General features: G+C 42.7%; 1 protein-coding gene across 1 annotated transcript in view; it reads left to right on the top strand.

Moving 5' to 3' along the window:
* Positions 1-21,650, top strand: part of MSH4 (mutS homolog 4) — a 1,513,152-nt gene extending 1,491,502 nt beyond the window's left edge. Inside the window, exons 21-22 of the mRNA XM_078673412.1 lie at positions 1,199-1,287; positions 21,065-21,650. Of these exons, the coding sequence (XP_078529538.1) occupies positions 1,199-1,287; positions 21,065-21,253 (278 nt within the window). The 3' untranslated portion in view covers positions 21,254-21,650. The remainder of the gene's footprint in view (positions 1-1,198; positions 1,288-21,064) is intronic.
* The last annotated feature ends 2,462 nt before the right edge of the window (positions 21,651-24,112 follow it).

Raw genomic sequence — 24,112 nt, 5'->3', positions numbered from 1 at the left:
TTGGGAGTGCCTCTTGGTGACTCGCAAATTGTGGGAGCAATTCCTATTCATTCCTGGGGGCCTCTTGGCCTATAGGAATGAATGGGAAGTTATTCCTTAATTGCGAATCGCAATTTGCGATTACCAACTAAGGAATATTAAGGATTCGCAAAAAATATTGCGATTCCTACCTACATGGCATTTTGCGATTCCTTAATAGCGATTCCCTAAAAATCGTTATTAAGGAATCTCAAACATGCATTTACCTACATCTGGCCCTAAATATTGTGTTTCTTCACTTAGTGCTCCTACGAGTCCGCTTTCCTCTTACTTTCTACTGCCCCTTAGGCCCCTCTCATGCGCCCCTCTTGCCATATTATGAATTTAAACATTATATGCCAGCATGATTGTCGGAAAATCTGAAGCTCGGTCCCCTACCCCCAATTCTACTGACCAAGCTATGCCCCTGTATACTGTAGACTATAAGGACCAGTCTTCATGTATTGCAACCATGTATTTTTGAAAGTCTATATGCACTCTTGACGGATCCCATTAATTCATAACCACTTGTTTCTTTTTTCCGTAGTCAAGCTGTCTTTTTAGGAAGCTGGTGTTTTCTCTGTTGGTTTCTCAAATTAAACTGCCCTTAAAAATATGGTACTTTGTTAATAATACCATATTGCAAACTCTTTTCCACCCCTCTATTCTAAAACCCACCCATGCGCCCTCTTATTTTAAAGTGTTACAAATACCGTCCTGCCCAGCTCCTCGCTCCCCATCACTGGAACACTTGAAACGCTCTTTCCCACTGCTCCCCTCTTTCTTCTCCTGAAATCAGATGATATACTTCACCAAGCAATTTAAAGAAGGACCTAAATATATACCACCTCCATACTGACAAATACTATTTTGCCATAGCGTCACAATATAGCACAAACATACAATGCTTTCATCTGTGAAATTGCAAAATAAAACTTTTTAAGTTATATCTTGCATGTGTGTCCTCAAAGTCAGAGGAAGAGGAAGGTAATGTGATAAGTAGGCATTAGAAAATCGAGACATGCATGTCCTTGTTTAATGTTCGTTCTTCTCTTTATGTAAATCTGCAAAAAGGGATGAGATGGATTAAGGAGAAACTGAAAAAATACTTTGGCTTTGGACATCGAAAGCCTATTCCTTTTGTCGCACGTAAACTTCCTGCTTTGTTTTACAATTGCAGGATTGAAAGCTGCAGAGGTTTCTTCACTACCAGCACCTATTCTTGCAGATGCTAAGGAAATTGCAACTAATATTGTTAACCACATCTTGGTATGTTTTCCCCAGTAAATAATAATAACATATAAACATTTATAAAGTAGTGTGAGTTTTTCTATACAGTAAGTACTTGTAAAATTACAAATCTGAATCATTACATTATGTGCTAGCTTCACCAATGCAAACCTCTTTTAATGCCACCCAAATTTCTCCTTGTACCACTGATTTCTCCAGTATTGGATCTTTCATAGATTCACATGCTTGAATCCTTCCCCATGGGAGTCCCACGGTACTATAGTAAAGCAATGTGCCTTACTATCAGAGACATAATGGCAATGAACCATAGGATTAATAGGCTATCTATGTCCTAAAAGAGGACCAAAGTACAAACTTTAGCCAATCAAGCGATAGCACCCTCTGGAACACTCCAGGGACAGGCTGAATCCCATGCCCTTTAAAGCTTAACTCTCCCAACAAGCGGTGGCAGACATGGCGCTACCTTCTCCAACACAACCCTGACATTATCTTCCCCCAAGAAACCCACCTTTTAAAAATAGACATCCCGCGCATGGCACACCCTAAATATCCCCTTCAATTCTGGGCCGCGGCCACCACCAAAACAGCTGGAGTAGCAATTCTATGCAGAAATGGCATCAGGCAGGGGGAACTTAGCCCAGATGGACGTTTCATTAAAGCGGGTGTTGGGATTGGGAGACTCCTATTCACACTATGTAATGTTTATGCGCTTAACCAGATGCAGGACTCCTACCTCCGGGCACTCTTGCAGGATCACGTGTCCCAGGGTTATCCCTCATTGATTCTGGGGGGAGATTTTAACCTAGTAGGGGACCCTAGGGTGGACCGTAGAGAAGCTTTCTCGAATGGGGCAGGGGCCATGTCTTCCACTCTCCATAAACACATAGCAGACCTTGGCTTGATGGACTCATGGCGGTACCACTCTCCTGAAGCGCGGGATTTCTCGTACTACTCCCACGTGCACCGCTCGTACTCGCGCATCGATTATCTGTTTATATCTCATGACCTGATACGGGACATGCTGGTGACATCTATGCCTGCCATATCGCTATATGACCATGCCCATGTTGAGCTTCTCCTGCAGGACTCGGCCGCTTGCCCCACCCGTACTCCGCAAACACGCCTGCCGCCGAACGTCCTGCGGGACCCAGCTAATGTGAAAAGCATATGGACTGCCATGGACTCTTACTGAGTAACAATATACCTGAGACGCCCTTCCCCGTGGTGTGGGATGCCTTCAAGCCAAAATCCACGGCCACATCACCTCTCTATCGATTGCACGGGCAGGCAAGTTCCGACTCCTAGATAACCTCTCCAAGGACATTAAAATAGTAGAAAAACAAGACCAGGAACACCCCTCGCTTGCGTCTTGGTGGCGGCTTGCGAACCTCCGAGGGCAACTTCGTGCCCTGCGTACCAATAAAGCTAGCCTTTAAACAGTGTTACTTCAAAGGGGGAGATAAAGTGGGCAAATTGCTGGCGAAGCGTCTGAGAGCGCGTGCAGCGAAGGCCCACGTAGCTAACATACAACTACCGGATGAAGTAAGGGTCACCACGGAGCGGGCCAAATGTGAGGCCTTTAGGGCCTATTACGCTGCCCTTTACATGGCAGAAATACCATCACAGGACCTCATTAATGACGCTCTGAACCAATGTTCCTGGATCCCGATACATCCTCATCAAGCCAAACACCTAGAAGGTCCTCTCATTGCGGAGGAGCTGACGGCGGGATAAAAGACCTCCCTCTTGGAAAGACACCGGGCCCGGATGGCCTGCCGCTGACCTTTTACTGCATGTTTCTGGTACAACTCAAGCCCCATCTTTTGCAACTGTATAACTTCTTCTCGGACACGGATGGGCCGACGCCCTTCATGGGTATGGCAGAAATAGCCCTTATACCCAAACTGGGGAAAGACCCCACGTTATGTGCCTCCTACCGCCCTACAGCTTTGTTGAACACTGACCTTAAAATCTACACCAAAATACTTGCAAAACATCTAGACCCCCCAAATGCCTGGCCTTGTCGAGCCGGAGCAAGTTGGCTTTATCTGCAACCGTGAGAGGGCGGATAATGTGCGTAGAATCGCACAATTGGTGGGGAAAGCACATCACTGGGACATACCGGCCTGCCTTCTGTCGCTTGACGCAGAGAAAGCTTTTGACCGGGTGGACTGGACCTTCCTCCGAGCGGTGTTGCAAAGAGTTGGACTGGGCCGGAACATGATTTCTATGATCATGGCCCCCTACCTTTCCCCACAGGCTAGGGTACGGGTCAACTGGCAACTTACAGAGCCCTTCTCCATTCATAGGGGTACAGGCAGGGTTGCTCCCTGTCACCTCTGCTGTTTGCTCTTGTGATAGAGACCCAAGAGGAGGTGATCAGGCAGACGGCGAACATACATGGCCTCTTGGAGGTCGGCAAAACAAGGTAGCATTCTTTGCAGACGATCTCATCCTCACATTATCGCGCCCACACCTATCCCTCCCGGCACTTCACTCCCTGCTGCAGACCTTTGAACGGGCCTCAGGCCTCAAAATCAATCATGGCAAATCCCCTGAATCTCACAATCTCTAAGGAGGAGATACCAGTCTTGTAAAAGCTCGCTCCAAATCAATGGGCCACCGATCACATCCGGCATCTCGGACTTAAGCTGATTCCCTCCTTAGACACATGGACCCAAGTAATTTGGCAGGAATGTAGGAAGACTGTACTAGAGGTCTTGAGAGGGTGGAAGTCTCTGACGCTGCCATGGCTGGGCAGACTTATAGCCATCAAAATGTCGATACTCCCTAAAATCTTATATTTATTTCAATGCCTTCCCACTCCAATCCCGCAGCACCAGATACAGGGCCTTCAGCGGGATCTTACCACCTTCGTATGGGGCAGGCGTAAACCACGATTCTCCCACAAGATCCTCATGCTACCGCGAGACAGAGGAGGGCTGACCTTGCCCAACCTATTGGACTCCTATTTGGCCTCTCATTTTCACTACGTCTCGGAGTGGACAACCACGGAAAGTGAAAATTTCTGGCTCCATATGAACAGGATGGTAACTGGGCATACCATCTGGGACCTTACGTGGCTCCACCGTACTTCACGCTCCAGGAGCGCCTATATATCTGTACTCACAGAAACGGTCCTAGATATCTGGGACAAGGTGGCAGTGCGTAGGGGACTCACGACCTCCCCCTCCCCCCATACTCCCATTGTAGGTAACCCACTATTTCCTCCGGCTCACCGCTCACAAACCTTTGCCAAATGGTTACAGGGGGGGATGCAGAGTGATCGGTGATCTATACAGGGGGGAACACTTAAGACATTTGCTCAGTGCAGAGAGGGATTTCACATTCCACTGGGAGCGGGAATGCAATGTGCGCAAATGCGGCACTGGGTATCGTTGCCGGAGTTGCAGCAGGTGACCATCCGCCCATCCACCCTCTTTGAGTGGCTGGTCCGCTCCTTTGACGAATCGAAGGGCCTTATCTCTTGGACATATCAGATCCGACAACATCCCCCGGTACTGCTTGCCCATACATACCAACGACAATTGCAACTGACGTCCTCCACGGAAATTACACCCTCACAATGGAATAGCTTGTGGCGAGACATTTCCAAAATCTATCGTAGTATCTTGCAGAGGGAAAAGGCATACAAAATTATGACACAATTGAATTACAAGCCCGCTCAACTGCACAAGATGTTCCCTGCCTCTTCCTCTCTGTGCTGGAGGTGTTCGACTGCATCTGGGAATTTCATTCATATTTGGTGGGCTTACCCACTCCTGACACTGTTCTGGAAGGAAGTCCTTGGCCATATCAAAAAGGTATTGGGCTTCCCCATGCCTGAGGCTACAACCACAATCCTTTTGGGCATCAAGCCTGCCAACCTAAAGGCACTTACCCGCATCGACTGGACTATAGCACTTGACAAGCTTGGGGCTCCTAAATAATCTATAGCGTTATATTGGAGGAAAGCGGAGACCCCCCCAATTGCTGCTTGGTATGTGCGCTTATGGCATGTGATAACCATGGAACTATTTACAGCGAGACTGCAATCATGTGATGCTCGCTTCACCGTTGTTTGGCAACCCTTAGTTAAGTACCTTTGCAAAATAGAGCATGCACGCTACCTCCCCTCCAAGCTTAGAGCACTACGACTTTTCGCAGATGCTATACTTCGGCCTACTCCCAACAGACTACTCCTGCAGTCAGAAATAACTTCACGCGTAACCTCCTTTAATAAGTATTAGGGCCTTCAATAACAAGCGCCGCTTAACACTTCCCCCCGCCCGGTCTTTCCTTTTACTTTCCTTTTACTGGTATCTTTCTGTCTTTCCTACTACTCCTTTTTTTTCCGACACATTCCTGTACTCTCATCACTGTTTACTCTCTATGGGCCTCTTGCCGTGTTTCTAAAGTTGTTGTTCTTAAAGGGTCCTGCGAATCTCCACAATAGACCAATATTGTTATATATAATGTGTCACGCGGCCGGCCCAAGTGTTGTAGGCGACATGCTGTGTTCAAAGTACCCTGCTACTGCCTCTTCATCTTCATAGAGACTCTCCTACAAAACGTGGCCGGCACTGAATAGGGTTGCGGGCCTGACGCTGTGTACATCTGGACCCATGTCCTACTCATTATTCAAAAACATAAAACAGATTTTCAACAAAAAAATCACATTAGAGCCACCTTCAAAGGCCATTAAAAAATCCTAACCTATTACATCTGGCATGAAAAGAGGCATGAGGACCTTCCTTCCTCCTCCAAGAAGGAAAAAATCATCTCAGAAAAGGGTCGTTCAGAGCCTACCACTCCGTCCCTGAAAGAAGCACTTTCTAAACGTGCTTCACAGTATGTGGAGTCAACGAGAAAATCTTTAAAGTAATCCAACTCTACAGCTACTTTCTCATCGATGACAACACCGTAGACCTCATCGACGATGATACAGTAGTGATGACACAAACGTCGACCTTTACCACAGCATCGTCTCACATGATCATGATGTCATCACTGCTGTCATTGACGACGATTATAATGACAAGGATACCATCATCATATAAACTTTTTTACAATCTCAGAGATTGAAAAAAGGACACCACTGCACATGTTCCCCCCCCCCCAAAAAAAGCCATCGACTAGAATCATTAAAAGAAGAATTATCAGTGCACATTACGGCAATTCATTGTACAATAAGTACAAGTTCATGCATAAAAAAGCAGAAATCAGAGTGTTAACTTCCTCTGCCTGACCCACATTGCATACAGAAAGCGAGAGATACCAAAGATTATCAATCTGCGGGTATTCGTAGACAGCAGCCTCAGGATTTCAAGATGGTGACCCGGACCAACAGCTCTACATAATGGTATTATCCATTATTTTCTCAATAGTGTATAACAGGGACAGAAAAAAAGTAGATGAACAATAGATTCTGCTGAAGTTTTACACACAGGGCATAAATCAACTACAGGTTGATACATGCACCATCTTGAGGAGAAAAGATTAGTTGGTAGGGTCTTATATCTGAACTGCAAAAAGAGCTTGCGGGCCAACGGAGGGGTAATTTCGTCTATTGCCGTTTCAAAACGTGGAGCATGTTTATAAGTTAAAAAATCTTTGGTTAGGCCTGAGACATGTTCTGTCAATTCCAATTGTACTATTTTTTCCCAGAACATCTTTTTCAGCATATCTCTTGAGATACTGCTTATGGTTCCTGGGCTAGACCAGAAGCTGTCCTTCCCCAGTTTCCCTAGTAGATCATGCAAGTGTGAAACCCACCTTATAGATGCAGCAATTGGAAATCTTAGAAGATCCCTTAGGGCATCCCGATAGGGATCCAGCTCGTCTGTTGTCCAAAGTCCAAACCAAAATGATAATATTTTGTAGTTTACTTTATGCTTTAGTTGTTTATGAGCAATATCAAAATAGAAAGGAGTCAAAGGGGAACTAGCAGGGAGATCTACAAGTGATCTTACAAACCGATTTTCAAATGCAGACAAAGAGGCCAGAGAACTAATACCCCAGAGTTCCGCACCATAAAGCACCCTGCCCAAAACCTTAGTATTGAAAATGTGGAGAGTGGGGCAATTTGCCTGGATACTGTCCTCCTGTGTATCTTTCTTATATGAACACATTGTTGAATTAGTTAGAGTTTTGCTTTTTCTACCTGTGGGCTCCAGCTAATTGAAGGGGTAAGGCGAATACCCAAGTAGTCAAAAGCTTTGAGCTTCTCCAGTTTAGTGCTAACGACCCACATTGGTCTGGTCTTTTCTACTTTTTTGCCTTTGTCAAAGATCATAAATTTAGTCTTGGTCTCATTTAGGCTGAGGCCTCTTTCGTTACAAAACTTTAAAAAATCATTTAAGAGTTGCTGCAATCCTTGGGGTGATTTTGAAATGATAAGAGTGTTGTCTGCAAATAACAATGCCGGGACTCTACCTAACCCTATTTTTGCGGCGTCACAGCCATCTTTATCTAAGAACTCTACCACTCCATTAATAAATAAAGTAAAAAGTGTTGGAGCGAGCACACACCCTTATCTGACTCCTCGCTTAACTGGGAAGGTGTCAGGGACTTGACTATTGGCACCCCATCTAACCTGTGCAGAATTATCTGAGTGCAATCGAATTAAAATGTTTAAAATATTTTTGGGGACGCCCATCCCTAGTAACACCTCCCATAGTTTCTTTCGTGGAACAAGATCGAAAGCTGTACGCAGATCCACCAAAGCCTTCCACCTTTAACAACAACTTCCTTCCAATAAATACAAATCAATCGAAACACCTGGTCCAGCGTACTGATTTTAGAACGAAAACCTGCCTGAAAATCACTTAAAATCTGTCCTTCCCTTATCCAATTTTGGACCCATCCTAAGACCTGCTTGCAAAACATTTTTTGAATGGAGGCAATGAGGCTGCTAGGTCTATAATTCAATGGAACAGATCCATCTCCTTTTTTAAAAATGGGCACTATTTCAGCTACCTGCCAGGAGGGTGGAATAGAGACTCCGGCCAGTATCAGGTTGGATATTAAATGTATATAAAAACCCTTTAGTATGTTATCTTCTTTGTATAAATCATTAGGGATTCTATCTGGACCAGGGGCACGTGCCAACACACAAGAGGATTTTGCTGTTAATGTTTCCTCTAGTGAGATCACCAAATGTCCTTCTTCATGCCCCCCGTAGAGATCCATGTCCACCAATGTGTTGCAAGCTATATAAGGATCATCTCCATAGAGAGGACCAAAATGCACCACCCACTCCTCCGGTTGTATGGTATACTCCAGTGTGGGTCCTTCCCCTTTTAACCAGTATGCCGCTTGTCTCCAGACTTTGGGGTCACTTTCCGACAGGGCCACATGCAAAGATTCCAAGAGTAAGACTTCCCACTCCTCTTTTGCTTTATCAATGACCTTTTTGTATCCAGCTCTACAGGTAGAAATTTCTACATGAACCCCTCTTTTAATTGCCTCAATGAGTGTCCCCGTTGCCTTCCTACAGTCCTGGTTAAACCAGGAACTCTTGTTATCATGCTTTGGCAATATGTTAACCCTCATTGTTTTTAATGGTTGGCTCAGTACACTCCTTATCTCGATAAAAAAGAGATCATGGGTGGGCCCCAGAGTTGTAATAGCATCATTAGGGCAAAGACCACTCAGATCCTTAATCAGCTGCCTTGCTTTGGTTTTTACTACTTCTAAGGCTTCTGGATGTTTCTCTACCCAGGTCCATTTTAAAGCTTTCTCATTATTTGCCGCAGTTAGTGTACCCACATCGGGATGTACCCTGTGGGTTGACTGGAAAATGCCCTCTGTTAGTAGGGTGAGGGCAAGAGCATGATGCTCACTTTCTATCCTTTTCACCACCTTCATGTCTGATAATTGGGGCCATATGTTTGGGGTAATTAGGCAATAATCGATTCTGCTGGTTTTACCTGGTCTGTAAAAGTATGTTCCCCTTTTGCATCAAGATTTGGTCTTGCCAATTGTGGCTCTGAGCTTGTGTTGTAGAGTTAACGCAAGCACCTGTGCCCCTCTCTTTGACCACCTTACTGTTGGCAAATCCAAAGGGGGAATAGACCATCGGCAATCCCAATCCTTGGTGAGGTCTCGGGGAGTAGAAATAAAAGGTTCAAATCACCTGCAACTATAGTAGGGGTGCTATCTGAGTATTTAGTTAGGGCATCATCTAACTTGATCATAATATTGGTTTCCTCAGTAGCACAATCTACTCTAGTATAAACATTAAATATTCTAACCTTCCAACCACAGTATAGTCAATTCCAGTGTCAAAATATTCTGTGTATCAACTTTTAACAACCTAATTTTTGTCCCCAGTGATGTTTTTACTCAGGTTGCCAGACCTCCATAAGGTCTACCTTTTTTTTCCTTTTTGCCTCAATTGCATATACCGAGTAACCACTCCTGTACGGGATAGTCAGGTTCCATGTTTCCTGAAAAAGAATAATATCAAAAGTGTCCACAAAACTACACCAATCGGGGAGCCGATTGTAATTTTTGAATCCCAGCAATATTCCACACCAAAATACGTAGTTCAGATGTCGGGACTATCCCATCTTCAAAATCAAGGCCGCATAATGAATCACCTGCAGGCGGATTATCTGCGATAGGGGGAACCATTACCCTTCTGGCTCTGGGACTAGGGCTTTTTTTTTTATCTACCGAGGGATTATCTGATCCTACTTGGGTACTAGGGTTATCTAACTTTTTGTCCCCCTTCTGGCTAGTAATTAGTGTTTTGGAGAATGGTAAGTTTGTCATTTCCCAAGAGTTGATAAATTGTAGTCACTTTGCATCTGTTTCACCTCTATCCACCCCATAGCTGGTATCTCCCAAAATGCCCCTTGAACATACCTTATCGGGACCCAGGGGCCGTCTATATTTTATAACAATAGATGTATTTTCCAAGGGAATGGTACGAGAGTCCATAGATAGCAAGACAGTAACTATATCCTTATCATAGAACCCACCTCAATCATGTTCCTTGCCATCCCTGGTTGATTAGATCTCTTTGTGTATTTGATGTCATCTCTAATTATAAAGTAGCAGTGTCGGGAAAATCTTAGCCAATGTATGACCTTGTTCTTTACAGAATTAAGGTCTTCACCCGAGCAAGCTTTGGTACATTTGTAAGATAGATCACATTCCCATCACAGTGATCTTTCTGATTCGTATAGATCCCATACCTCACCGACCTCAATGGAATGTTCCCATCTAGTAGTGCTTTGTTACTATCCATTCCCCCTAAGTTACTCCTAACACAGGTACCTGACGGTGCATGTCTTGGGTTTTCAGCATAGAGGGACTTATACGTGTGAGACCGGGGAAACCTCTCTGTTGATGTATAATAGAGCTTGAGTTAATTTCAGTGATTAGTTCCTCCTCACTTCCTCTCTCAGGTACCCTTCCTTCCTATTGGCCGTTTGTGAATATGTTAATAATTGAGGGGCTCCAGGCAGACCAGGACAAACTTATTTCCTGGATGGTACAGTTTTCATTACAGTTAGGGAGGCAACCTCCTTTCTAAGTGTGGCAACCTCATCTCTAAGGGTCTCAATAGCTTGTTTTAGTGCTGTTAGTTCTAGTGAAGGGATATTATGTCTATAAGGGCTCTGGGTCTGTCATAGATAGCGACTCAAATCTGTTATGACATTCCACCGTGCTTGTCTGGACTAAGTCTAGTGTCACATTTTCCTGTCCTTTTTGAGCTTGTATATCTTGATCATTTTCTGATGATAATTGTCGGGACTCCCGAGATCTTCTATTCCTTTTCTTCCCCTGCGTGAACATATTGGGAATACATTTAGCCCGGGACTCCCCAGGGGTACTATCTTTGGGCACTACCCGATCTTGAGTTTTTTGTATCTATATTAATTCAGGAACGCCATCATCATTCACATTAGCTTGGGAAATTGATGGAGCCTGGTCCACTATTTCCTGACACTCTGATAATATTAACTCAATTCTATCCATAGTGTCATGACAGACTGTCCCAAGTGACTTCTTTCTTTTAGAATTTTCCAAGCCCTGAGCATTATTGAGATTCTTCCTTTTCCCCATCTTCTAAGGGCTTCAACTAAAATAGTTATAAATTATTATAAAGAGGAATACAGTTCCCTACTAACAGGAGAAATTAAAGAGCTTAATACACTAGGACACTTCAAATAGTCTTTATACACCGCCCAGACATCCCCATGATCTCCCTCTCGCTCTTCTTTCTTTGCCCCACTGGGGAGCAAGTCATGTGCAGAAAGACACCACAAAACACAATAATCACGGTGAATACCCCAAATACGATACCAGTCACTGTCAGGTGTTCAACAGGCTCGATTCAATTTCCAAGGGATATGGCCCTGTCCCAGCTCTTCCAGGCGCTGACGGGCAGAGACGGGCCACGATTTTAGGCGCCACCGGGCGCCAAGGAAGTGACGAGAGCACCTCCAGGCACTGGGGCTTCTGGACAAGGAAGTCCTTGCACTAAAGTGCAGCGTGCGTGTCCTCCTGCCAGGGGCAAAAGAGCCTTGTGCAGATTGTTGTGGCTAGCGTCCCGCGCCGCGGTAGCCCCTCAGTGAGTTTAAGCGCCACCGGGCACCAAGGAAGTGACGAGAGCGCCTCCAGGTGCTGAGGCTTGTGGGCAATGAAGTCCTTGCACTAAAGTGCAGCGTGTGTGTCCCCCTGCCAGGGGCAAAAGTGCCTTGTGCAAATTGTTGTGGCTGGCGTCCCGCACCGCGGTAGCCCCTCAGGGACTTTGAGCGCCACGGAATTGACGAGAGCGCCTCCAGGCACTGGGGCTTCTGGGCAATGAAGTCCTTGCACTAAAGTGCAGCGTGCGTGTCCCCCTGCCAGGGGCAAAAGTGCCTTGTGCAGATTGTTGTGGCTGGGAGGATACTAAAATGCGAGTCAATAAACGTTCCTTCTCAACTTACCCTTAACGGCAAAGATACCATCAATAAAAAAGTCCTCGCTTGTGAAGTCACAGTTGTCGTTGACACCGCACTCGATGGTGAAACTGTCGACGATGAGCCCATCAACAATGCTACTGTCGGCGACAATGCCATCAACGCTCTCGTCAATGATGGCACCATTGATGATACCGTTGAAGATGCAGCATCAATCATAACTTCGACGATAATAAAATCGGCGATGCTGTCAACAACGAATGTACCATCAATGAGGAAAACATCGACGATGGAACAGTCTATGCCAAAGGGGAAAACCCCTGCAAAAATGACGTTTCATCCATTGTTTTTCATTGCTGTAAGGGAAAAATCGATTCTACCAGCGCACACCTGTCCAAGCAAAGTGTTGCTGTATCCACCTGCAAACATCTTAGATTAGGATGAAGATTGTGCGGACCAAGGACCCTTTGGGGCAGCTAGTAGTCCATCCCAACTACATGTCAAATGCCAGGACTATGAGGATGATGACGACCAGTATCAGAAGGAATTTTACTCAGCAATATTCCGTTCAGAACCAACAGGAACTTTCTATCCCAATACTTATACCTCTTGTTACTTACAAAGTATGGTCCAAAGCTATTATCGCAATTTCCACCTTCTACCCCTGTGACTCCTATGCCACAAGCTCCAAGACATGTACAATAGTTCCAAACCCCTACACCACTACTGCAACCATCACATTTGATTAGGTCACCTGCAGCGCCTCAACCAGAGTGAGCAGATACCTTGGCTCTCCCTCTGATGATGATGCTCAGTCTACAGACGATGACAGAGAAGAGGGAGAAATTCAAGATGCCAACTGCGCCAAATGAGATGGATGACTACCTTATACCTACTCCATCCCCTCAACCGGCGGATCCCAGTAGACTCTTGGCCAGAGGACATTCGCTGTTTCATAATTTATTGGAAAGGGCAGCCAAACAGTTTGAACTTCCAATGCTTACCAAATAAGTGGACTGTTTCCTCTATGATTTTAAAGAACCTTCCAGGTAATCAGTAAGGGCTATCCCGATTATTGATTTTATTTGGTAAGAAGGTCTTAACTCTATGAAGAACCTGGCTATGGTTCCAGTATTCATCTCAAAATTAGACAAGAAGAACAAAGCTCCAGATGACTCTCCAACTTGCCTCATTGGACAGCCGAAACCAGACTTCGAAGTATCCCAAGTGGCGCAATGTCGCTCTAAGAACACACCCACACCAATTCCTTCTCCTCCAGCCAGAGATGGTTGCCAGCTTGATAGTATCAGCAAGAAATTCTCCTCCGTGGCAGCAATGACAATCAGAGAGGCAAACTTTCTGGCTACATTGGGCCGTTATGATCGCCAAATGTGGTCGGTTTGTCCACTCACATTGACGTACTGCCAGAGGACTCCAAGATGGAATCCAAAAGATCCTACAGGAGGGTGAAAGATTTGGCAGAGATAATTGACTGTGCTATTGATGCCTCTTCTACTGGGTTCAGACAACTTGTGGGAGTGGCTGTTCTCTGCATACAAGGATGGTTAAAATCAGCTTCCTTCCACCCTGAGATCCAAAGTGAAATCTCAACATGTTGTTTGACAGTGAATCATTGTTTGGAAAACATGTGGATGATGCCCTACAATCCATCAAAGCTGACACCAATACAGCGAAGTCTCTTGGCACTCTCCGGTATAGGAAAAATCCCGTTCCAGGGCAGAGGAGCTTATTATTTTAGAGGTGGTTACCAACCCTACAGCCAGCAAGATAAATCAAGCCAGACATAGTACCGTCCCCAGTATGCACAACAGCAGCAATATAGACAACCACCAGTGGCTGCATATAAGCACTCAGCCAGAGGAAAAGGGCCTTCCTGTGCCAGAGATTCCAACAGGAAACAGTGACCTCAATTTAGTGCTGACTACCCCCCGTCACTCAACAACCCATTTTGGAGGACGGATCTCAGACCATTGTCACCAATTGTCCAGAATAATATCTGACAAGTTGGTGCTCAATGTCATCACCCGAGGACACACAGAGTTTCTCCAAAAAGCTCCAAAAACCCCAAGATCAGGACCTCTTCCCCCTCACTTAAAACAACTTTTAAACAAAATCTACCTCATACTAAAAAAGGGAACAATAGATGTTGTTCCAAAACTTCAGAAGGGATTGGTATTCTACTCCTGCTTCTTTCTCATCAAGAAACCATCAGGAAATTGGCATCCAATTCTTTACCTGTGAAGGTTGAACACATTTCTAAAGAAGCAATCGTTCTGCATGGTGATGCTTCAGGGTATGTTGCACCTCCTCAACAAGGAGACATCACTAGACCTTCAAGACACATATTTTTGCATTCCGATACACCCAAAACACCACAAGTTCCTTCGCTTCTGGGTAGCCGGCACTCACTTACATTTAAAGTACTTCCTTTTGGGTTTAAATCAGCCCCCAGAATTTTTACCACGGTGTCAGCCCCAGTAACAGCCCAGATCAGACAAGAAGGAATCCAAATCTTTCCATACTTGGATGATTGGCTCAGAAAAGCTCCAAAGTATCAAAAAGCAGTAACAGCCATGCCCATCTGCCTCTCATTTTTCAACACACTCTCCCTCACAGTCAACAATCAGAAATCTCACTTACATCCTACAACAATTACATTCTTGGGAGAATTCCTGGACACGATATGAAACATCAAACATACAAATCGTTCATAGGAATGATTTCTTCCTGCATCCCTCTTCTTCCAAATTGCTGACTGCAAATGCGTCCACTTCGAGAGGAACTGGTCAAGTAATGGCTTCAGACACAGGGGTCCTTCGACGAACTTGTTCAAATAACTACAACCATAAAAGTAGCCTTGTCCTGGAGGACACAGCCCTCACATCTGTCCAAAGGTCTCTCATACCTAACATGAATTCATAACTATATCATAATAACGGATGCCTCCATAGTAGGTTGGGGTGCCCACCTCCAGGGCTTACAAATGAGCAGCAAATAAACCCATATGAAATAAAGCTCCACATCAACCAGCTGGAACTCAAGGCTATCGCTTTAGCATTAAAGTTGTTTCTCCCCACATTAGAACAATAATCGGTGCTCACACGCACAGACCATACCACCAGTATGTTCTACCTCAACAAACAGGGGTACACGCTCACTAGAGCTATCTCCTCAGGCACAACAAATCTGGAAGTGTGCTCTTTAACATCAGATATCACTCAAAGCAGAACATGTACCAGGAGTGTTCAATATCCTCGCCGACTCACTAATCAAGACCACTATCCATTATCAAAGTGGGAACTGTTGTGGGGATTCTGGACATACACAGAACTGTGCGCAGGAAAACAGGACCTCGGTGCATAGGGGCTAAGCCTTTCTTCCACCTCAGTACCCAAAATCCCAGAACCGACTAGCCATATTGTCTCATTCGTTCGCCTACATAATCACAAAGCTACAAATGACTAGACAGCGCAGAACACAAACACTCCAGACTCTCTCAGGAATCGCGGTTGCAAGACGTACCTTTTTGCTCACTCACTCGTCCACAATAAGATTAGACAGAGTCACTGTTTTAGTTCAAATTGTTTATTTTTAACTATTGTGCTATAATGCAGTATACATGCCACGACCAGCAGCAAAACGCATAAACCTAACACAATTAGCATTGTAGCAAGTCCATAGACTATAAAAGGGGAAATCATTGTAAACAGACAGTGGATAAAGGACGATAAGGTCTAACCACCCCCCCCTTTAATAGAAGATGTTTTATTATATAAAGGAAGATCTCTGGGCTCTGTCAGTAGACCCCATACCTTATTGCCTAGATGGTAGTTTTACATCATAGGAACAGCATAGCTCTTCTCCCTGGAAAGGTCTCTCTCCAAGTGTGTGGTAAACCAACATGCAATCCCTTAATATCAAAGCCCGGGTCTCCAACAGCTGCAACTGTGTAGCATGTTTTGTCTAAGTGCTAGGGACTGACCTGAACAGAATAACAAGAGGCATTGTTTATTGACCTTGCACAGTGTGTTCAGACTAAACTCCAGGAACAGGCGGAGAATGCAGAAAGAAGACAATTCTCATGTGAAAGGCACAAACAGAATATTGCATAATAAAGCCATGTAGTAAGGTGCTCAAAAGCAGCATCATGACAGCAGAGCTCATGCTAACTTAGCAGTGTTGACAATGACCCCAACGGGCATACGACAGAACTAGACCAACACATTCTGGACAATCTCTTCCGTTGGTGGGGCAAGTCAAACTTGGATCTATTTGCTATAAAGGAGAACTAAAAATGACCATTCTTTGCAAGTTGGCATCCCCAACAGGGATCGTGGGGGAATGCTTTTTAGATGAGATGGTCAGGAATATATGCTTATGCTTTTCCCCCAATCCCGTTGATCCCAAGGGTGCTCAACAAAATTAAAAGAGAGCCTTGCCGACTTCTCCTCCCAGGTCCCAGACAACTCTGGTTCATGGAGCTCCTGCTTCTCTCGGAACAACCGCATGCCCAGCATAAAGCAATACCAACGTTGCTGACCATGAGCCAGGGCCAGGTCCATCATCCAGACTGTTCGTTTGACAATTTACTTGCTAGGCCTCTGCATGACACATCTTTGTACTGCTCAGATTGTCTAGGGAGATACCCACACACTGTTTGACCCTGCCCTAGAAGTTGTTTTAGAAACAGGGGATCCTTGTTATTAAATCCATCATCCAGACCCTACATCACTACACTTATCAAGCTGGCTCCTGAGTTCAATGAGTTCTCCATAAAGGACATTTCATCAGAGTGCAGGAAATCCTTGCAAAAGCAAGAACAGACACAACAAACAAAATGTATAAACTCAAGTGGAAACGCTTCTTCTTTGGTGTGCGCACTCTAAGGTCCTCCCTCTCACATCACCACCGTAGCAAATCCTTCCATATCCGCTCTATCTGGCAAGATCTGGTTGGACTCATTCATCCATTACAGGACATCTGGGAGCAATTTCCAGGTTTAGATGATCCAGTAATACACCTCCTCTTTGGTCTACTCAAATTGTTAAAAAAATTCCTCACAGGACTTTCCCTCCAATAAGAAAACCTCCACCATCTTGGTACCTGAATGTGTTATTAGGACAGATCATAAAAGCACCATTTGAGCCCATTCAGAAGGCAGAATTATAGTATCTTACCTGGAAAACTGCTCTTCTAGTGGCTCTCACAGCTGCCAAATAAGTAAGTGACATTCACGCCTTTACCGTTAAAGAACCTTTCCTACAATTCAAGTCAGACAGTTTAATTCTTCGAACCAATCCTAAGTTTATCCCCAAAGTGCCCTCAGACTTCCACCTGAATGAACCAAGGGTTCTGCGAAAATTCTTCCAGAATCCTCAAATGATTGCGGAAAAATCTTTACATTCTTTAGACATCAAACAAATGTTTACAATATTGCCCACACAGGAGCCATCAAATCCATAGACCAAATCAATTGTTTCTGGCTTATGTGGGCATCAGAAAAGGTCCCTCAGTATCTAAAAAGACCATTCCAGATGGATAGCATATACCATACAGTTTTCACTCACAAGCAGGAAAGCCACTACAAGAGAAAGTCAAGGTCCATTCCACCAGAGCTGTTTCTACATCTACAGCCCTGTTTGCTGTGGTACCCATCCAGCATATCTGCCGGAAAGCAGCACAGTCCAACATGCACACATTTCCAAATCATAATTGACTGATGTGGCTGTAGGATAAGCAGTGTTAAGTCAACTGTTCCAACAAGGAAGCCTTTTTAACCTTTCTTTTTCCCCACCATATGCTATATGTATATGCTTCTTCTCTGGGTTTACTGCTTACTGTTCTGGTTCAAGTATGTGAATCTATGAAAGATCCAATACCGGAGAAGAAAATGTGTTACTTACTGGCAACTGTAGTTCTCCGTTATTTGTATCTTTCATAGATTCACATGTGACCCACCCTCCTCTCTGAGAGTCTCCCCTCTGGATTTACATTTACTACACCAATGCTCAAAAATCTGAGGGATTCAGACTCTCTTCTGGGTGTTCTAGAGGATGCTATCGCTAGATTGGCTAAAGCTTGTAGTTTGGCCCTTTCTTTTAAAGGACATAGATAGGCTACAAAACCTACGGTTCAATGCCATTATGTCCACAATAGTAATGCAAATTGCTTTACTATAGTACCGTGGGACTCCCACTTCATAGCTGGGGAATGATTAATGCATGTGAATCTATGTGATACCAATACTGGAGAACTACAGTGACAGGTAAGTAACTATTTCTCTCACTCAGCATAATGTGGCAGGTAAGGTGAGCTGAAGTTGAGAAACCACATCTGTGCTTGTAATTTCCTTAGAGTCTTACTCACATCCAAGAAAAATCACTTTATGATATACATCAATGTACATTATTATGTAACATTAAATATTTGTTTATATTTCTTTCGAGTTAAATAAACCTTTTAGTTTTTCCGTGTAATTTACCATGCAGAGACCTCCACCACGACTGCAGAGTCTCCATATAGAAAAGTATTCGGAAAGGTAAAATGTTTATTTAACTCGAAAAACAATATTACAACTATGTTTATGTTAAATATTAAGATTAAATCATTTTAAATATGTATTTATATGTAGAAGAAAGGTAAGAAATGCTACTGTATAATTACCTATAGTTTGAATGAATTCTTTAATTAATTTTCATGTATTAAACTAGAATTAATTTCTGAAGTTTATATTAAATAATACATTCCCAATAAAGAAAACATTTATTTAAATGTGCTTTATTAAATCTTAAAAAGTGATGTATAAAATTAATTATAATTAATTAAGGTGTATTTAAAAAAAAATTATGAATATTTATAGTAAAAAATAGTTGTTAAAACATGTTAGAATTAAATAATATATGTGTACTTATTCACATATGTTTAATATTATATTTAATGTATTTATATTGTTAAAATTTTTAAATAATTTTATTTAATACAGCGATATTTCCAATTGGGTTTTATGTAAAGTACTAACCTACATTATTATCTATGGGAACGGTGCTGCAATACCAGTGGTTGGCCATGTGTCATGCTAGACCTACTATTGCTTTTTTTTAGCAGTTGTAACTTCTGGAGTGCAGTTTTAATTAACAATGAACTGTTTTGCGGGTGATTGAAACCCCTCCCTGACCGTTCCTAAACCCCTCCTTAATCCTCCCTACACCATTCATCTTTCCTAGTATGTATGTCCCTTTTTCCAAATACTCCCCTGTGACCCTCTCACATTTACTACTAAAACCTAGGGCTTGATTTACAAATGTAACACACACTTTTGAGTAAGCTCTAAGTAACTTTACTACTTTTGGGTATTCACAAAATCTAAGTGTAAGTTTCTCCAATTTTTTTTAAAAAACAGCAGGAAGTCCACCACCAAACAAGACCAACCACTGGTACTCCACACCCTCTCATAGAAAAGAATGAAGGTAGGAAATTTAAATAAAACCCTGTTGGAAATAATGGTAAATCATTTTTTAAATAGTTACAAATATAAATAAATATAAATTAATGTTAGGAAAAATATTGAAATAAATTGCACACATATATTATTTATTTATAAAATATTGTATTACCCTATTTTGAATTAAAAAATAATGTCACAGAATGTTTTGGTAAAATACAGCACAATTAATTATGTATATACATCACTTATAGTAAATATAAATGCAAAAAATGTTTATAATTTAAACTTCGGAAAAATAATTAATTTTAATATATTACATGAATTAAAGATTTATTTGCAATTGATATTAAGTGCCAAATTCTGCAGCATTTTACTTTTTTTTACATTTTAAATATATATAAAGAATTTACATTAATATTTAATATTTAGTTTTGAGTTTTATAAACTATATTTGAAAATGTGGAGATTTCCTCCCTAACTGCTGGTTTCCATATGATCTTATATATTTTCTTTACATTAAATTATATCTATTGATATTTTAATTATTCTAGATGTTTTATTTTAACGTTATTTTCTGTGAGATTTTATTGTAATTCCCTACCTCCAATATTTTTTATGGGAATTTGTTACAGTATCAATGGTTGGCCAGCTCCAAACACCTCACCACCCCCAGATTAAAAAAAGTTCGTTCTGGGGGAAAAACATTCCAAGTCACTGCCGCCACTCATTGGAACAAACTACCCTTGTCCATCCGAACCATCCAGGAGGAACTCCCTTTCCGGAGAGCTCTAAAAACCTATCTTTTTTGTTAGTCCCCTCTGAATCAGACTCAGTCTCATCACCCACAGGAGCGCCGGGACACCCCGTTGGGGTATCTGTGCGCTATATAAGATGCTCAAAAATAAAATAAATAAAATAAAATGTGTGGTGTTGACTTACTATTGTTTTTTTAATGTAACTTACACGAAGATTTTCTGAATAGCCCAAGTAGTAAATGTACTCAGTAGGGGTAAATTACTTAAAAGTGGAAATTATCTTTATGAATCAGGCCCATCATTTATATAACAAACCAGAGAGGCCAAATCAGAATGAAATATGTTTGGGGGAACCTGCTTTGCCATTGAGAGGATGTAGCCTTGCAGTTCAGAGTCTATTGTACATCTTGCACTGGGGCCAAGTCTGATTTGCATTTGGTTGGCTCCTGTCTGTAATTGCCCATAATGTTCAAAGAATAATGCACTTATGTTTTTCAGAGTAATTACAATCTTTTAGATTGATTCATGCATTTCCAGCTATCTCTTTTGTGATGTATATCTGATCTATTTCCAACTATATTAAAGTTGATTGATTTATTTCTTATTTTTATTTCAATACACATGGGCTTAATGTTCTGATTTTATATTTTTGTGAACAGCAAAATCAAAAAATCACTCCTGAAGCATTAAGTCATAGAGCAGTATATCAGTTAGCAACACGATTAGTACAGACTGCTAGGAACTCTCGATTGGATCCAGACAGTTTGCGGTTATACTTGGCTGGTCTTAAGAAGAGATATGAAGCTGATTGTTATATTGCTGGAGAAGAGCCAGAAAAGACAGAATGATGACACAGATGTTACATTGAAAAATTATGCTGATCCCTTTGCAGTTGCATGTCTATCAAAGAAATATGAAATGCAAAAATAGACTCAAATGTTCTAAATAAGAAAATAATAAATGCCTTAAGCTAAACATGTTACTACAACGTAGCTGTGAGAATTCTTGTGGAACTTCACATTAATAATTGCAGAATTATACAATTAAGGATGTAAAACTGTATCGTTATTTGTATTAAGGAAAGAGAAATCCTGTTTTAAAAGATTTTAAAAAATAAAACTTTCTAATAAAAACCATTTCATTAATAATTTACCAGTGTTCTAACAGAGAAGTGAAATTAACTGTTCTCACTGCATGTCATTAACTGACACATAGTATTAGGGAGTTATAAGGTTGTGTAGGATGGTAGGATCCTTCTAGCATGGTAACCCACACTTTTTGCCTGGTGTCAGTGTGTTTTTGACCTAGTATGACTGAGATCCTGCTAATTAGGACCCCAGCCACTGTGCGTTCTCCCAAAACTGACCATGGTAAGTACTCTTGTACATCCATGATTAGTTACTGGGATACCCTTGTCAGTCCCTAGTATATGGTACTAAGCTACCCAGGGCATTCCACACCAGGGTCTCCCGTGGGTTGCAGCATGTATTGTGCCACCAATGGGAATCCACTCAAACTGCGACTATAGGCCTATCATTGCAGCAGTGTGAGTTGGTTCTTGCACATCCCACAACAGATACAGGTTTCCTTATATCTGAGGTCACTACACTTAAAACCTACAAGTCACCCCTATGGCAGGCTCTTCAGTCTTGAGGGCAGGGTGCTTGGTTATAATTGTGAGGGTGCCCCTGCTCGAGCAGGACACCCCTACAAACTCCAGAGTTGATTCTCTGGGCTTTGTAAGTGTGGTCAGCCATTTTTAATACATATACTGGACATCAGTCATTACCAGATGTCTAACGATATAGTGGCTGCACCGAACCTGGTCCTGTTTGGTATCAAACATGTTGGAATCATATCCCAACACCTATAAAAGTGTTGGAAGTATGATTCCATGTATTGGGGGACTCCCTCAGGGTACCCCCCTGTACTCCTGGTAACAGCCTTTCAAGGTCTGACAGCAGGTTAGTGCTGCTGCCAAACACTGACACGAATCTCCCCTCCTGTTGCTGAGCCAAGCTCTAGCAAGAGATGGTAGAACAATAGGTTTCCTGTCAAAGGGAGGCGTGACCACCTTCCATTGTCATCTACAGAGGTTTCCGACTTCTCTTCACCCCTATGCACCTGGCTTCCCTGGTATAGGCAACCTGGTCTCCGGGGCATCCATAAGTGGGTGGCTCTCCAATCTTCCGTCCTCCAAGGGAATTCTTCGGGGTTCTCTGGGAAAGGAACCTTCTTCTGCAAAACTGCAACTGCGACTTTTCCATTGATTCCATTGGTCACAAGGCTGTGTTCACACTCTGCACCCAGCCTCCGTAGGTTCCTGGGTACTTACCTTGGGTGGTTCCTTGTATCCCCGGTTTCTCTGGGTCTTCTAGTTCAAATCCTGTCCTCTTCTGTAGTTCAGATTCCACATTATTAGTATATGGTTTGGTCATCCCCTGGTCACCACTATAATAAGGGCTACTTAGCTTATTGCATTTGAAGTAATATTGTGTATTGTGTTGATATCTCTGGGTAGGAGCTACACAAATGTGTTAGTGAGTGTTGTGTGATAAATAGAAGTATTTTATATGAACACTGTGTGGTTCTCTTTCATTTAACTCACACCCTAATGTTAAACTGGTAAAACAGACTGCTTAACACTCGTTCAAGATAAACCTGAAGGCTGCTCTTCACAGCTACCACTTTGAAAGCGTTCTATGGTTATCAAAGACCACAAAAATCACCATAAGGATTGCCTGAATTTGTGCAAGGTACATCACTTATATAAGTGTGCACCATATACTAAGCCAGCCTCCTACAGGTTGCTACTCATATTAATCTGTACGTGCAATGTGTTAAAATGTTACTTTCTATATAATTACCATGCACTATACACATAGTCTTCTAAAATGGCAATATGGTGGAAGAAGAGGAGACAGGAGACAAAACACTGTAGCAGCAAAAGTTCTAGGTCTCTCATTCTCTATGGATCTCTGTGCGAGTGAGCACCTAGGTAACGGAGAGACAAATGCATGAATAAAACAATCTCATAGGAAGCACAATGAAAGATACACTCTGATAGCATTACATTTATAATTGTGTTTTACTGTTCTGTTATTCAAAATGGACAATGAAGATTGTGGAAGCAGGCTAGCAGCCAACACCACAACCCAGGAATAGCTAAACTAGTGGAACTCGAAAACACAAAGCAAAAGAACCAGCAAGAATGTGCAATGGAGGGGAAAATGAGAACCTATGGTACGTTAACCACCAAAAAGGGGAAACAAAAGAAACGTGACGCTAGGGGAGCCTGTTGCAAAGTAAGTGAGTGGAAAGCTTCATCAAACACATACAGCTGCTGCCTTAGTGTGTCCAAACTCGGAAGTAAACCAATGAATTCTGGAAGATGTTCTAGCCCAACCCTGAAAAGCTAGATGCTAACTACCCTCTCCGTACCTTCCAATAAGCTTGTTCTCCATGAACGCTAAACATGTCTGAAGTGTCTCAATGTAGCTGTCAAGTTTTCCACATCCAAGCATGACTATTAAGGTTAGTCCTGTTTTTACTTGAATTCTAGGACTTGTAGTCCTGTTTCTATACTGGAATAAATAAGATGGAAAACAGAAAATACCACGACTGCTGAACAATACATTGCCTCTGCGACGTGAGCAGAAGAAAAAATACATCTGAACTACGCATTCCATTTACAGCGGAAGTCGTAA

The sequence above is a fragment of the Lissotriton helveticus genome, chromosome 1_2 (genome assembly GCF_964261635.1).
Source record: "Lissotriton helveticus chromosome 1_2, aLisHel1.1, whole genome shotgun sequence".
Lineage (NCBI taxonomy): Eukaryota > Metazoa > Chordata > Amphibia > Caudata > Salamandridae > Lissotriton > Lissotriton helveticus.
This window is presented reverse-complemented; position numbering and strand designations above follow the sequence as displayed.